At 42.0% G+C, this 16667-nt stretch overlaps 1 protein-coding gene and 1 long non-coding RNA gene across 5 annotated transcripts in view; one reads left to right on the top strand and one right to left on the bottom strand.

Annotated features, from left to right (window-relative positions):
• FAF1 (Fas associated factor 1) overlaps window positions 1–16667 on the top strand; it is a 169589-nt gene that overhangs the window by 146268 nt on the left and 6654 nt on the right. Inside the window, exon 18 of the mRNA XM_082226741.1 lies at window positions 2095–2310. Coding sequence (XP_082082867.1) covers window positions 2095–2310 — 216 coding nt within the window. The remainder of the gene's footprint in view (window positions 1–2094; window positions 2311–16667) is intronic.
• The window catches only part of LOC309534566, a 46953-nt gene that overhangs the window by 6490 nt on the left and 23796 nt on the right, over window positions 1–16667 (bottom strand). For 2 of the 4 annotated variants that reach the window (XR_014220774.1, XR_014220775.1), the window contains exons 2-3: window positions 14192–14287; window positions 8174–8385 (exon numbers count right to left, since the gene is read on the bottom strand). This is a non-coding gene — a long non-coding RNA (uncharacterized lncRNA). Of the gene's footprint in view, window positions 1–3218; window positions 5304–8173; window positions 8386–14191; window positions 14288–16667 lie in introns of those variants that run through there. The other 2 variants (XR_014220776.1, XR_014220773.1) reach the window with 2 other exon arrangements.

Here is a 16667-nt window from a genome sequence, read left to right on the forward strand (position 1 = left end):
TACTCAGTTCATACATTTTAAAGAACTAACAGGCAGCAATAGTATTTTAAATCAAATTTATTTATAAAAGGTTTGTTTAATGTAGTGCATATATTCAAAGTAGCTTCATTTCAATGGCATTATATAAATAGCAAGTCCCACTGAACTCACTGAGGCTAACTTTTGAATAACCATATATATGATTGCACTATTAGTGTATACCTGAAAAGCAGATTCAGATCAGTTAAATTAACGGTGTTATCTTGTACATGTCTGCTCAGAAATTAGCCCCACTGAGTTCAATGGGACTTGCTCCCAGAGTAAGTGTGTATATAGGATTACTCAAATCATTGTTCAGATAATTTTATTGCAGGTTTTTTGTAAAGAGTTCAGGTGTTTTTTGCATTATCTTGTCTTGTGTATTTGTGTTATCTGGTCAAGCATTTTGCCTGTGAGACGGTTACAGGATTTTAATTAATTAATTAATTAGTCTAAATATTTAATGGTTTTGATTTTATGCTTTAAAAAGCAATTTGGCACTTGACAATTATTCCCTCAATCAAAATTCCCTAAGCCCTTTCTGCCCAACAATTAAATTACCTATCACCACTATGCAGTAAACTATAGGTTTAATAATGTGTTATAAGAGGAGGATTTATTTTAATTAGTTGTTTTCTGAGCTGTTATTAAGAAATGAATAAAGATGGATGTGATATTGAAATATGCATCATAGAACTGCAGTGTGGAAAGGAAGTTCTTCTGACACAAGATGTCAACCTGAATACTTGGAGAAGAATTTGCTTTCCAAAAATGGGGCTTTTGCATGCTTAAAATTAGAAATAAATAAGAGAAAAGCATTTTCCTCCTGCTACTTCACTCTAGCCAAGTTTATGGAGGACAGGCCAAAGGAAACAGGACCTCCAGCACTGTCATACCTTAATAAGGACAGGACAGCACTTGACTCTTGGCAGAGTAAGAGCCAGGTACCAAGAGCTAGCAGTAAAGAGCCAGGTGCAGTGGCCCAAAGTTACAGCCTGAACTATAAATCCTTTATCATCCTTCTAAGTCAGGAGAAGTTGACAGGCAGCTTGGATGGGCTACTTCTCTTGAGTTGTAGGGTCTGTGCTGCCTTGTTCACTCAGGATGGAATCTCAGTGATAAAACTAAGGAAAGACTGTCTGCTTCCCAGGATTAGTTTATGGTTCCTAGGATCAACATGGTTCAGCTCATTGTCAGAATAGAGGTGAGTCCAGTATCTCAAAGGACACAGGAGTTGTGCATCCCATTATTTTGACCCCAAACATGTGCAGGAGAGATGTGATAATAATAATAATTTTATTATTTTTACCCCATCCATCTGGTTGTGTTTCCCCAGCCACTCTGGACAGCTTACAGCATATCTAAAAACATACTAAAAACATCAAGCGTTAAAAACCTCCCGATACAGGGCTGCCTTCAGATGACTTCTAAAAGTTGTGTAATTCTTTATCTCCTTGACAACTGAAGAGAGGGTGTTCCACAGGGAGGGCGCCACCACCAAAAAGGCCCTCTGCCTGGTTCCCTGTAACTTCGCTTCTCGCAGTGAGGGAACCAGCAGAAGACCCTCGGAAGAGGACCTCGCTGAGCGATGGGGGTGGAGACACTCCTAGATGTTGGGAAAATGTTGCAACATGTAGTAAGACAAGTTGTTTCCTAAGACAAGTTGCTTCACAGAATGTAATAGAACGTAGTCAAACATCTTGGAGAGAAGGCCTTTTTGACCATAGCAGAAAAACAACCACAAAATCAGGTGCTTGAAAGAGATTGATTTCTGGGACAATGCATCTGGGACAATTTGCAACAGGAAGAATCTACACTGGTTTATGCATTTAATTAAAATTACTATTCAAAGCTTGCCCCCGCCAAAGTCTTATTCCAAAATGTGTTAGGCCTGAAATAGATTCATCTTCAAGCACTTGGAAGTTCCTTCCTCTCTCTTTTCCAACCATTAGCAGCCATTGATGGGACATTGAGTTAAAATTAATCAGATACAATGCAGTGGCAGTCTCAGTAACTAAGTTACAGAAAGAAAAGGGAAAGTTGCTAAAAACCTATGTGTCCTTCTTCTTTCTTCAGGCTATTAGGCTATCTCTAGAGCAGGCCTTGCCTCCAGAGCCAAAAGATGAGAGCCCGGAATCAGTGAGTAAGCTGCGTATCCGAACACCTAGTGGAGAATTCTTTGAACGACGTTTCCTTGCCAATAGCAAGCTGCAGGTCGTCTTTGATTTTGTGGCTTCCAAGGGATATCCTTGGGAAGAATTCAAGCTACTAGGGACTTTTCCCAGGAGAGACGTAAGTAACTTCCTTTGGCATTCCTATTCTGCTTATTTATGATGTTACAATGTATGGGTTGTTCCGCATACCTCAAGCACATACATCAGTTGTGTGTTCTAATAAGTCTGCAGCATAATGATCTGCACGTAATAGTACAGCATGGATAAATTTTGTTTGTTCTAGTACTGAAAAGCTGCCACCCCCTGCTCATGTGAATGCTCCCCTAGCATAGGAGTAATTAAATAGAAATGTGTATTTGAAAATGGATCTCAAAACTAAAACTGACTGCCTCCACTTCTAACATTATGTTATGCTGTGATTACTCTTGAGTATTTTGTGTGTACACATAGTTAAAATGTCCGTATTCTCCTTCAAACTGAAGTCAGTTTAACTCCGCTCATTTGTGACCATTTTGACTTGGCTTGAGAGTGGATAACATTTGTTGTTGTGTGAAAACATATCTCTGTTGGTTAGAGTGTGACATCTTTAACAGAGTCCCATATTGTGTTGTTGTTTTCACGTAGCTTGGCCCAAACTGAATTACCTTGCTTGCATATTTGCTTTTGTAGAAGCAGCAATAAGCATTCTTCTCTAATGAGTTCATGGCCTAAATGCAATAAGCCTGCCTGAAGTCACTGGGCTGCTTCACACATAACACTAAACCATAGCTTTCATGCTTTTCCGCACCCCCTTCTTGTTCTATGCGTCCATAGGAATACGTCTTCTCATTTCAATTAATCTGAGTCTGGTGTTGTGTGCCAGCCAGGGATCCTGGTTTAAAATGAATATTGGTCAGTTGCTAAACAAGCCAACTTCAAGCTGACCATTGTTAAGCAAGCCCACTATTTGCAACTAGCAATGCTCAAGTTCTTGCTAGTTATGCCGCCTACTATGTAGTATTTGTGAATCTGCTATCAGGATAAAAGGCTTTAGCTGCTTTCTTATTCCTATACTGAAGTCAGTTACTGTTCTATTTTGTCCTCACCGTTTTCTCATTAAGAATATGAATTATGCTGCCATTTTTACAGTGAGATACTCTGAAAAACCATTCGTTACTTTTGGATTAGCATATACTTGTAGCATCTGTAATCAACCTTTGTGGGGGATTTATAATTTTGTACTAAGTAACATGCATTTTTTTTCCATTTTGTTTCTCATTGTGGCTGAAGAACATTCGGGGGGCACAACTTTCTGGGAAACTCTGTTTCTAAATGCTTCTAAGGATGTGGGACGCTGGCAGCTATTGTGGCATTGGGCCTTTTTTTTATTCTACAATTAGAAAGCAAAAGGGTTGGTAATCAAACTTATGCAATCGGAATAATTTGCCTAATAATACATCAGCACCCACCATGAGACAGAAATTGTTAAATTTGTGGGGAAACCTCAAACCCATTCTGAAGTCAGAACAAACTCTTCAGAATAATAAAACAAAATACAAATTTTCTAAATGAGCAGAAATTATTGCAGACATTAGAATTTGTAATGGTTGGGTTTGGAATCCTCTGTGTTCCCATCATTTAACCCCCATTCCAGCTAAGAGACTTTCCAAAGTTTCCCTAGCTTTTCACACTGCTGTTTATCAATGCCCTAGCAAGAGCTTTAAATGTTTCTCCTTCAAAGTCCTTCCACAGCATGTTCCTCAAAAAGGTTCTCCTATTACTACTTAAGGTGCTTCTGTGCTGTTTTTTTTTAATATGAGAATTTGTAATCCTACGGAACAGCTGTCTAATTAAGTATTGAATACTCTTTTTTCACAGTCTGGATGATAGTGATCAGCAGTTGTAATGTAGCATCAGGTAGTTCCTTTTAATTATAAAGTTAACTCATCCTTTACACTCTGAGTTCTTCCTGCAAAATACTAGGCCATTTGACTATAATAGGCTTTTATATGGAGCTGAGTACACTCCAGGACTAATCACATAAGATGCTGTATGATTAAGGAATTGTAAATGTTAACCATTTCTTAAATGTTATGAAGCACCTGCTTGCTGTAGAACAGCCTTGAGCAACTAATTTCTAATCAGTGCTGTTGTTTGTTTATTTATTTATTTATTTATTTATTTATTTATTTGCTTTATCCTGACGGTCTAGAGGAAGCGACAGGGTTTCTAATTATTATTTAAAACCTGATTATGTTGCCCTTCATCATATCAGGCTTCAGGCATAGCTGTCAAAGTTTCCCTTTTTTAAAAAGGGGAATTCCCTTATTCTGAATAGGATTTCCCTTAAAAGGGGGGGAAAGTTGACAGCTATGGCTCAGGGCAGTGCACAACAGTGCGAGGCCCTCCAGAACAACATGGGAGGGAGTGCTCCTCCCCTCTTCTCTCAAGATCAAAGGTAATATATTTTAAACAAACATATAGCTACAGTTATTAACCTTACGTACAAAGCCAGTGCTTTTTAGTACTCAAGCAAACCGCTGAAGTCTGAAAAAGTGAACTTGAGCTTAACTTCTATGGAAGTGTTTTTTTTAAATTTGAGTCCATCCCCATCCAGTTTATTCAAGGGTCTTTCTGGCCTAGTCTGCTCAAGCCTCTTCTTAACTTTGCACTTCTAACAGTATCACTATATTTAGACCGAAATCCCGACAGGATAAGAATAAGAATCGTAAAGTTCTTTGTACATTGAAAAGTGCGCAGATGGTGTTAATTCTTAATAATACTGAAGTACAAAAATAATGATACAACTCTGTTTTAATTTCTCTGACCCGTTTATTATGTCTTGGGAATTTGCAGATCAAAATGAGAGACAATTCCTACAAAAAGAAAGATTTGTGCTTGTTGCCTTTGTTTTAGAGGATTTCCCCCCTCAAAACAGCAAAGAAACGTGTAATAATGCAGATGAGTCAACTCTTGTAGATAGTTTAAAATGTCTGTGAAGGAATCCCATTATCCGCTAATTAGGTTTATCCCCATCCAAGCATGTAATCTCATTTTCAGTGGAACCAAAGTGGAAAAAACCATTCAGAGATGGCTGCCATGTTACAGATCTTCTTCCTTCCTTGAAAAAAGCTGAAGCAAAGATTTTACACCTAAAGCGTGATGTTTCTCTAAATACCTAAAGATCTTCTTCTCTAACAGTTTTCTTACGCTTTAAGAACAGTGTTACCACTTCACACAAAAGCAATTGCCTTCAGAAAGTAGCATTTGCTTTTTTTAATTTTAAGAATAGTATTCCATTGAGTTAGATCTCTGTGGCACTGTGGAAGGAAGAATGCCATCAAATGGTGTAACCTTTTATTCAAAGTTATAACCTGCAAGATTCTTAAGTCCCGTTTGTACTCTTAGTTTAATTCTGACTGTGTAATGTTATGATCGAGTATTTATTTAACCGATTCTGAAAGTATCTGCTCATGATCTACCCTGAAAAAATACAGAATATAATGTCCTTAGGCAACAACTTTAGCTTTGCCCCAGATAGTGTGTGAGTTGATTTAACTTACACCGTCAGTGCAATATGCTGCAGTTACTGGGGCATAAGCAGAGGGATCTGCAGCAACAGGGCAAATAGGATAGTAGTAGCTTAAGGTAGTACAAGTGTTCAGTAATTTGTATGGCTTTGATATTTTCTATGCAAAAGAGAAGCTTTGAGCAGGGGGAATATTCACAGAATCTCTGTCACTCACTCACTCACTCTGTCACTCATTCACATACACATACAAACACCCAGCCATTCAGAGAATATGTTCTCAGAGTGATGGCATTACTGTACTGTTTAGCCAATGAGATTTGGTTATATAATGACATCACAGAATCACTCCCTTTGCCACCACTTCAAATAGAGGGGGCAAGTATGAAGAAGCCTGCCCCTGCTTTTTACTTGGTTGGATTAAATAGTCTTAGCATGCTATGATAGTTTGATTGTTGACTAGTGCAACAAAATTGGCATTAGTCCAGTTGCCTCAGTAGTAGACTGGATTAGTTCAGCATTGGTCCAGTTGCCCTTAGCAATAGATTTCAAATCACATTGATTAAGAATTGTACATATTCAGCACACCCAAAATGAGATGTAATATTGCTCTTCTTGACATCTCAAATTATGGAAACTTTGAAGTGGCTCAGAATACAGCACACTGCTTTGACAAAATGGTTTGTCAGTAGCAAAATAAGAGTAAAAGCCACCAGTCTAGGTATCCCAATAAATATTGAAATAGGTTCACGTCTCTAGTAAATATGAATTCATTACAGTGGTACCCCGCAAGACGAATGCCTCGCAAGACGGAAAACCCGCAAGACGAAAGGGTTTTCTGTTTCGGAGGCACTTCGCAAGACGAATTTCCCTATGGGCTTGCTTCGCAAGACGAAAGCCCATAGGGAAATCTCCGGGGACCTGTTTTAAATTGCTGGCGGTCGGGAGCAAAGACTTTCGCCCACAGCCGGCCTTCAGAAGAGGTCCTGGACCTTCTGAAGGCCGGCGGGGGGCAAAAGTCTTTGCTCCCCCCGCCTGCCTTCCCGGGACAGCGGAGACTTCTCCGCTGCCCTGGGCGATCTTAAAATGCTGGCGGGCGGGAGCGAAGCGTTCGCAGCCGACCCCCAGCATTTTAAAATCTCCCCGGGACAGCAGAGAAGTCCCGCCCCGCTCGGGATGGGCGCAGAGCTGTCTGCCGTGCCGGGATCAGCGCGGGCTCTGCACGGCCATCGGGAGCCGGGGGAGAAGCCCGCCCCGCTCCAGATGGCCGCGCAAAGCTGTCTGCCGTCCTGGGACTGCAGGCAGATCTGCGCCACCATCCCGAGCGGGGCGCTAAGTCCCGCCCCGCTCGGGATGGCGGCGCAGAGCTGTCTGCCTTGCCGGGACTGCCATCCCGAGCGGGGCAGGAGCCTCCATAGGCGCGCGTCACCTCTCCAGCCGGGGGAGGGTCGCAGGGGGCTGCTTTAGCCCCCCGCGTGCTCTCCCAGCTGTAGGCGCGCCTATGGAGGCTCCTGCCATAGGCACACGTCACCTCTCCAGCCGGGGGAGGGTCGCAGGGTGCTGCTTTAGCCCCCCCCCAGCGCTCTCCCAGCTGGAGAGGTGACCCGCGCCTATGGAGGCTCCTGCCATAGGCGCACGTCACCTCTCCAGCCGGGGGAGGGTCGCAGGGGGCTGCTTTAGCCCCCCGCGTGCTCTCCCAGCTGTAGGCGCGCCTATGGAGGCTCCTGCCATAGGCACACGTCACCTCTCCAGCCGGGGGAGGGTCGCAGGGTGCTGCTTTAGCCCCCCCCCCAGCGCTCTCCCAGCTGGAGAGGTGACGTGCGCCTATGGAGGCTCCTGCCATAGGCGCACGTCACCTCTCCAGCCGGGGGAGGGTCGCAGGGGGCTGCTTCTCTGCTCCCGCCTGCCAGCATTTTAAAATCCCCTTGGGACAGCAGGGGCTTTTAAAATGCTGGAGGTCGGCAGCAAAGCCCTCCTGTCCCCGGAGCTTGCGGGGCGGGAGGTGGGAAGAAGGGCTTTTCTTCCCAACCCCAGCCTTCAGAACAGCTTTCTGAAGGCTGGGGGTGGGAATAAAAGCCCTTGTTCCCCCCCCCCTCAGCCTTCAGAAGAGGTCGGGGGACAGACTGTCCCCGGACCTGGTCTGAAGGCGGTTTCCCTAGGAACGCATTAATTGATTTTCAATGCATTCCTATGGGAAACCGTGCATCGCAAGACGAAAAACTCGCAGGAAGAAAAAACTTGCGGAACGAATTAATTTCGTCTTGCGAGGCACCACTGTAATTCCTTCTTGTACATTCCAGTCACTTTAACATATATCCTTGACTGGCAAAGTCAGTATCATAACCCTACAGTAAATACAAACTTCTACAGTAAATACAAAGATTAACTTATTCTAGAGATAACTTGTAGTTTTTAAAATATCAGTGACATCCTGAAGCACCTAAAATGGGAAAGACACTATGATAGGTATTACCTGCATTGGTGTAGAGGGTTGAGCCAATTCCTCCTTACTCTCTGACTCAAAAAAAAATATACAATAAATGCTTATAACTGCATTTTGAAATCATTAACAACTTGGAGTTGTTTGCAACTGTATAACAAGATTAAAGAGCATTAGAATGCTGTGGAATACTTGTACATCCTTTGCCATTACCATTTGTTATGGTTCAAAGTTGGTGCCAGCATCTGAAAGAGAAAAGAGAGGAGAGTTCAGTGCTTGTTTCCACAGAAGTCTTAACGTTGCCTGGTCCTCATTTCAGATGGTATCTAACAGCTCTATGCGCTTATTTAAAGTATGTGTTCAAATGCTCAGACGTACTTAGAAGTGCACCTAGATGCATGTTCCAACATTCACCTATATATGAGTATTCTCAAAGTGGGGATGGGGGTAGGAGCATGCATGCAAGGCTTCTTACAGTGTGCTTGCACCTGTTGCTCTCCCCTCAGTCCTCAACCCTCTCCGTGTTGAGTAGCACCAGTGTGGTGTAATGGTTAGGGTGTTGAACTAGGACCCAGGAGATCAGCGTTCCAATCCCCACTTTGCCATTTAGCTTACTGGGTGACCTTGGACCAGTCACTGCCTCAGCTTAACCTACTCGACAGGGTGGTTGTGAGGATTAATTTAGGAAGGGGAGAACCATGTACACCACCTTGAGTATAAAGTCTTGCACAATCTGTTTCAAAGTTCCTGGTTTTGTGAAGAGTAGAAGCACCCTGCAGACCTTCCTCACTTAGAGGGCTCAGTCCCTGACTTTCCCTCTACTATGACAAGGTGAAAGGTGATGTGGGAGGCTGCAGGGAGAATGGCAGGCCAACCAAAATTGCCTTCCCTCCTCTTCCATTTACAAAAACATCAATCAGTCAGTCAAAAGATCTTCAGTGAGTGGAAGAACAGCAATTCCATGTAATTAGACATATATGATGAAGGAAATCTCCAAAGCAGAAGGAAATTGTAGAAAGCCATGTTCACCCATTAAAAAAAAATAATCCAAAAGAAACAGTGCAGTAGTATCTTTATGAGGACCAACTAAAAGATCTTAGAGAAGTGAGCAAGCCATCGAAAACTTGAAAGCTTGATCACTTTTTGTGACCTTTTAGTTGGTTCTAATAAAGATAATGTTTGACTGTTTCTTTTACCTGTGAGAAATGACATCCTTTTATTGCCAAGGTGACCACTCACTCAAGAGAGGTGGGGTTGACCACTGGGTTTTTGTATGGCATTTGAAACACAGACAAGGCTCCTTCACATCTCCCAAGAGCTCTGGCATGTCTTGACAGTCTGCACCTGCAATTTTCCTTTGTAATAAAAATTAAACCCTGTTTTTCCCCCTGCCCTGCATTTCCTCTTTAAATGTACACCAGTGAATTCCATTTATCAGAGAGTATGTCTTTTACAGACTGTGTACTGGGGACCTAAGCTCTTTATTTACTGTATCTGGAAGCCTTAGTAAGCTAGGACGTCTACAGTATTTCACATTTATTTATCTGAGCTGTAGCTTAGGATCAGGTGGCAGTTAAGTCACTTAAGGTTATTCAAATGCATCTAAAATGTTGCTTAATAATTCAGAACCAGTTTGCTCTGTTTAGAGTATTATGCTTTTAAAAATCCCTTTAATTAGTCAATTCCAACAGCAGTTTAAATAAACAAGAAGGGGGGGTAACTATCTCTCTTTCCTCCCTTACAAAGGAGTAGTTAAAATAAATTTAATCTGACTGAAATAATATAGTTCATCCACTCAAGAGAAGGATTTAGGCTGGTTTAGAGCCAGATTGTGTCTAGCAATGGCATGACTATAAAATACAGGTTAAATATTAAAAACACTTCCGCCTTCACCCTTCTTCCTTTTCCTTGGTTTTGTTTTTGGTAAGAAGCAGGTGTTGGTGTTGTTTTGTACAGTTTATGCATTAGAGAGGGGAGCTTGATGTTGCAAGCAAGAAGCTATATTGCAATGTGTATCATACCGTATTTTTCGCCCTATAGGACGCACTTTTTCCCCTCCAAAAATGAAGTGGAAATCTGGGTGCGTCTTATGGGGCGAATGCAGGCTTTCGCTGAAGCCTGGAGAGCGAGAGGGGTCCGTGCGCACCGACCCCTCTCACTCTCCAGGCTTCAGGAAGCTATCCCAAGTCTTGCAAGCCCGGCGGGATGTCCCGTGGGCTCGCAAGGCTTGCGGGCAGCAGCCTGCACCCAAAAGCTGGGGACAGCGGGGAGGCGCAGCGCCGCCACCCCGCTATTCCCCGACCTGATCGGGAGGCTGGGGGGGGGGAAGAAGCAAGCCTGCTTCTCCCCCCCGCCAGCCCCACAAGCTCGGGGAATAGCGGGATGGCGAAGCGCCGCCATCCCGCTATTCCCTGACGTGATCTGGAGGCTGGGGGTGGGAGAAGCAAGCCAGCTTCTCCCCCCCCGCCAGCCCCACAAGCTCGGGGGATAGGGGGATGGCGAAGCGCCGCCATCCCGCTATTCCCCGACCCGATCTGGAGGCTGGGGGTGGGAGAAGCAAGCCAGCTTCTCCCCCCCCGCCAGCCCCACAAGCTCGGGGAATAGCGGGATGGCGAAGCGCCGCCATCCCGCTATTCCCTGACGTGATCTGGAGGCTGGGGGGGGGGAGAAGCAAGCCTGCTTCTCCCCCCCGCCAGCCCCACAAGCTCGGGAAATAGCGGGATGGCGAAGCGCCGCCATCCCGCTATTCCCCGACGTGATCTGGAGGCTGGGGGGGGGAGAAGCAAGCCTGCTTCTCCCCCCTCCGCCAGCCCCACAAGCTCGGGGGATAGGGGGATGGCGAAGCGCTGCCATCCCGCTATTCCCCGACCTGAACTGGAGGCTGCGGGTGGGAGAAGCAAGCCAGCTTCTCCCCCCTCCGCCAGCCCCACAAGCTTGGGGGATAGGGGGATGGCGAAGCGCCGCCATCCCGCTATTCCCCGACCCGATCTGGAGGCTGGGGGTGGGAGAAGCAAGCCTGCTTCTCCCCCCTCCAGCCCCACAAGCTCGCGGGATAGCAGGCCAAGCTGTCCCTGAAGGCAGAAGAGGGAGACAGAGCGCTCCGTCTCCCTCTTCTAGCTTGGGATGGTTGTGCAAAGCCTCTGCAGGGCAGCGCAGTGCGCTGCCCCACAGAGGCTTGGGAGACTGTCCCTGAAGGCAGAAGAGGGAGACGAAGTGCTCCGTCTCCCTCTTCTAGTTTGGGGATGGCTGCGCAAACCTGGGGGGAAATCAAATTTTTTCCCTTGATTCCCCCCCCCCCAAAAAAAAATAGGTGCGTCCTATGGGCCGGAGCGTCCCATAGGGCGAAAAATACGGTATTTCTGAATACAGGAATTGTGTATTTCTGAATTAGTCTACTATCCACAGTAGCCATCAGGATACCTATGGAAGGAAGGACTATGCTGTTATTTGTCTCTAATATTTGATATTCGAATGCTTACTGCTGTTGACCATGCACAATTTGTTTTTGTTTATGCTTTCATGACTAATTATCAGAGATCTAGCTTCCATAATTTTGTTGATAATTCTTTTTAAAAAATCCATCTATGTTAGCAGCCAGAATAACAACTTGCATTAGTAATTTCGATACATTTATGGAAAAAAGTTTTCCTTTATTCTGTCTTGAACCCACTGCCAATGATCCCAGACATACTTTTAGTAGCATGATAAAGACAAATCTCCCTCTTCTGTATTGACACTTTTCATAATATATGTCTACACAGAAATAAGTCCCAATGAGTGAGTATATGATTGCAACCTGCCACCTTTTTATAAATTGCTTCTAGAGCTGAAAAGAAATATTGAATAGTCTAAGCTGAGTGCCAAATACTCAGTAGGCATCTTAATTTGACAGTTCGTTTCTCAGAAAATGACCAACTAAACATGTTGAACACTACATACAGCTGTCTACAAGATGAAAGTATTCTGTTCAAATGCACCACCAGTCTCTTCTCTCTTCCACCCACCCCCAATTTTCACTATGGTCCTTTCTCTCAACTGGTTTCAAACTTTATTTGATTAGTGTGTTGTCTGATCATTCTCAGACGGTGCCGGGGGAAGTTGCCTCTTTGGGTCACCTGTTAAACAATCTTGGGGTGTGTGCGTATGTGTTATTTTTTCCTCATGCTTAGCTTTTATTTTATGAATTTTTGCTAGAAGAAAGAAAGTGTAGTAGCAAAATGCCAAGAAATAGCCTTGGCAACATTAAGATATTAACATTGCTGTGTCTGCTAACTAGAAAATTTAATGATCTCCTGCTGTTTTGGTAATTGGACAAGTAAATGCATCTTAATAAGGCTCTGATCCTCAAAGTGATCCTTCAGCTCTAGCCCTGTTCATTCCGATGGGGTTTGCACTGCCAGAACTCTTTAAGAATCTGTAAATTGCCACTGCATTTTTGTATACATGTTATTGATTTAATCTGTATATCAGTCAGTCATATTGTAGCATCTGCACATCTTCTGTTCACCATCCTAATGTTTTAGAAACACCTCCCTATATTGATAACTAGAAATGTGCATTCAAATTAAAGGCCAATCCCTTCTTAGCATACAATCTATATTTAGTCCTCTGTGTCTCAAACTCTGTTTGGTTTGAAAACATTCATATATAGCTTTTTTCATAGTTCAGCACAGGTACTTTCACTTATGGCTTCAGAGATTCTCGTGCTCAGAAAATTGAGGGAATAAAATATTTTCTTAGCATCTTACAATGCATATATGTTAACTGTTAAACTGAAATAATTCAGAAGCCTATAAAGTGAGTGCATAGTGCACTGACCTTTAACAACCCACAGAGGAAAATGTTACACTAGATTCCATTTTAGAAGCACTCAAAATTCACAGTTGTCGTCATCATTATCAACATTCCTCAGCAAAATCATTGTGCCAGCTGTTGTCCTTGACAACTGTAAAAATGAAGTGCCAGTGTAAAGTTTCCAACACATAAACATATTCTTTTGGTTAAATTAATATCCCAAGCTTCCTCCCAAAGGAGCTCAGGGTGATAAAACAATAAAGATGAACAATAAAATAGATGGATAATAAAAGTTGAAACACTGTATAATTCTACTAAATATTTCCTCCAAATACTATGAAAAGTCCCAGTTTTCAAGAAACTGGGGAAAAACCTCTTAAATCTCATATGAGGCTACTTTGGTTCTTCCCATTTTGTCTTGTTGCTAATGCTTACAGTGTTGTTCTGTTTGTCGCAAATGGGTAAATATCTTGTAACAGAAACCAAACAATCTCTTCATCTGAATAGTTTGTTAAACTAGACAAAATGTCTGAATAGGTTGTCAAACTAGACAAAATGTTTAAAGGAATTTTCCCTTGGACCATCACATAAAGGACATTTCACTACATTCTCCACCTGTTTCAAATTCCAGATGCAAATCCATTGGGAGACAGGTATCTACTATCCAGAAGGCATAATCTATAGGCGTTCTAGAAGAGCCCAAAAGAGAAGGGAAACCTTCTGTTCTTCTAGATTTCTACATGTGCCAAAATGGCCTTTAAGTAGTTTGCAACTATAAAATCCATCCAAAATTAAAATACACAATAGAAATTCCATCAGAGCATTAAAACATCCTAAATTAAAAATTATAAACCTTTTAAGAAATTTCTTCAAGCCTAGGTGAGTAAAAGACAGTAGTACCAAGCTATTTGCATACATTGATTCAAATGTTTCTCCCATGTGTTGCAGGGGAGCATGCATCCTAGGTTTCTAGTCTATGCACTATGTCATGTGTTTAGGTGTCATTTATGTAGGATAGGTGTGAATAGGCAGCCGGCTTTACTCCTCTATTGACCATCATGTGTTTGGTGAGATTCCTCTGCACCATACCTCACTCCTTATATTAGGGTTGCCATATTCCCAAAGGTGAAAATCCAGACAAAGTTGCTGAGCTTTCGGGGGGAACATCTCTCTCCCCCCCCCCAAAAAAAAATCATTTTGGGGCTTTCCTTTTATTTTCCCTGATTATTATTATTTTTTAAAAATAGCTCTACTTACCATACATCTGGGTTTTCCTGGACATTTTGCCAATTCAGCAAAAATCTGCCTGGATGCCATTTAGCATATTGATTTCAGGACGTGTCCAATTAGACCCTGTAAAATAAGGAATAGAACAAATGTGCTATAATTTTCCCTGAAACTTGTTTATTCCTCATAAATCCTTTTCTATGACCCATGCTTATAATTTTTGGCCAGAAAAAAACCATTTGCACACATCTGCAAGACTGACAGGTCTTAGTGGACTGCTTTTTAATAGATTTTTATCCCACACCCTTCTTCCCCAAAGAAGCCCAAGGTGACAAATAACAAACCATCAAAAACAATTTTTAAAGAACATGCTGAAAATATGTATAACTGAACTCGTGCAACTCCTTCTTTCCTAAACAGTATTTTTAAAACGTGACTTTGAATCAGTTGGAGCTGTCTCCTTCAAAAGCTCCTTTCTGGTAGCACTGCTGTAAACTAGACTTCCCCAACCTGGTGCCCTCCATGACTACAGCTAGCATCTCCATGACCATTGCCTATGCTGGCTAGGGCTGGTGGGACTTGTGAGTCCAGGTTGAGGGAGAGGGTATTGTAAAGAATCTGTTTATTTATTTGATTTCTTGTGCCCCCTTTACTGTATAATAAAATATACAACTACTGCATAAAACAAAACAGTTGACAACCATAAAACAAAAAAGTGTAAAAACATTTTAGAACATTTCCTTATATAAAACAATACAAACCTTTGGAGACTATTTTATATAACATCAAATCGATGCAAACCATTTTTATTGTTATTACCTGCCCTTCACCCGAAGGTCCCAGGGCAGGCTACAGTAATGATTTTTCTAACCGTAAATATTTTCTCTAAAGGAAGGGCTGTCTTAATCAAATTTCCTCAAGATGTAATTGTATTGAAGTACTATAATATTTATTTTTATTTAATTAGAAGAAATATAGTGGATTGGTCATAGACTTACGTGATTCCTAGTCTTAAAATTCACACACACATTCAATTTGAATAACCCAGTTGTTTTAAAGTGTTGTATTATGACCAGCATTGTTAAAAAAATAATCCATTTTTATTAAAGTACACATTATATATTTCTTTTCCCATTATTCTTGGACATTTCACAGTGCCAATAAAAACCATTGGCAGATGAGTGTTGCTAAATCAGATCAAATTGCACCTCTTCAAAGTGTGTGTTTATTTGGACCCTTGTTTGAAGCTCTTAATTACAGAATCCTAGTATACGTAGAGATTATTATTTTATCAGACAGAATGAATTGACTGTTCTCGTTTGTGTCATACTGAGATAATACAGATTTTGAAAAAGATTTTGTCCTCCACCAGGTGTGCATTTAAGTGATTTTCACAGCACTTACACCTTGATAAGGGGGATTAGGAAAGAAAGTTAAAGGATTCTTTGTCCACTAGATTCACCAGAGTAATTCAAGCATGTGTAAATGGCAAAGGAAGTTTGCCTGCTTGAGAACAGAATCCTGTTCTAGGGCGTGAAGGAAAGTAATGAGTATGATCCTTGTTACTCATGTTTGACTTACAATAGTTGTATATTCCTATCATTACTTTAAATGACCTGACTAGGCTGCTTGCCATTATTTCACTTTACATTTTATTCCTGGATCAGTGTGCATAAGGAGCTGTATGTAGGAAGCAGTAAATTGCTGTTGTACAGGGTGTGAGCATTTGGTGTTACGTGCAGGGTCAGCTAAGGTGAATATGTAAATAGGGGTTTGGAGAGGATGAGCTGTATTAAGAAATGTATTTGAATACAAATCCACTATACTGATAGAAGCCCTAGAAAATCAATCAGTCATTCAGTCAATCATTTATTTGTATGCTGCCTTCCCAAAGTTCAAACCATGCTCTTGGTGACTTAAAACATACAAACATAACAAAAGCAGTAATAAACAATAAAGAAAACATCAAAAGTACACAACCAAATTGAACAATTTCCATATAAATCATAAGAGCCTAAATAAAGATACAAAAATTAAATATATATATAAAAAACCTAAATAATACCCCAACCCAAGAAAACACTGTGGATCCTGTCCACAGTCCACTGAAAGTGACTGGAGACTTTCTATTGGCTTCTAATGGTATTACTGTTTCAGCCATTGTAGCCTAAATAGCTTTACCCAGAGGTATGGTGCTTCAAATTGGAACAGAGCTTTAACATAGGGAGCCATATTTTGCTGGTGGACCACAAAGTACATCAGCTACTATTCTCCTAGCAATTCCAGTATGATTCAGAACTTACTTTCTTTCTATTGATTTTCCCCCTCAATGCAAATGTTTGCCAGCATCTTACAATATAGGTAAGGTAAAGGTAAATAACCCTTGGGCAGTAAGTCCAGTCAAAAGTGACTATGGGGTGCAGCGCTCATCTCGCTTCAGGCCAAGGGCTTTTGACCACAGAGAGCTTTCCGGGTCATGTGACCAGCATGACTAAACAGCTTCTGG

The sequence above is a fragment of the Podarcis vaucheri genome (genome assembly GCF_965113315.1).
Source record: "Podarcis vaucheri genome assembly, chromosome: 6".
Classification (NCBI taxonomy): domain Eukaryota; kingdom Metazoa; phylum Chordata; class Lepidosauria; order Squamata; family Lacertidae; genus Podarcis; species Podarcis vaucheri.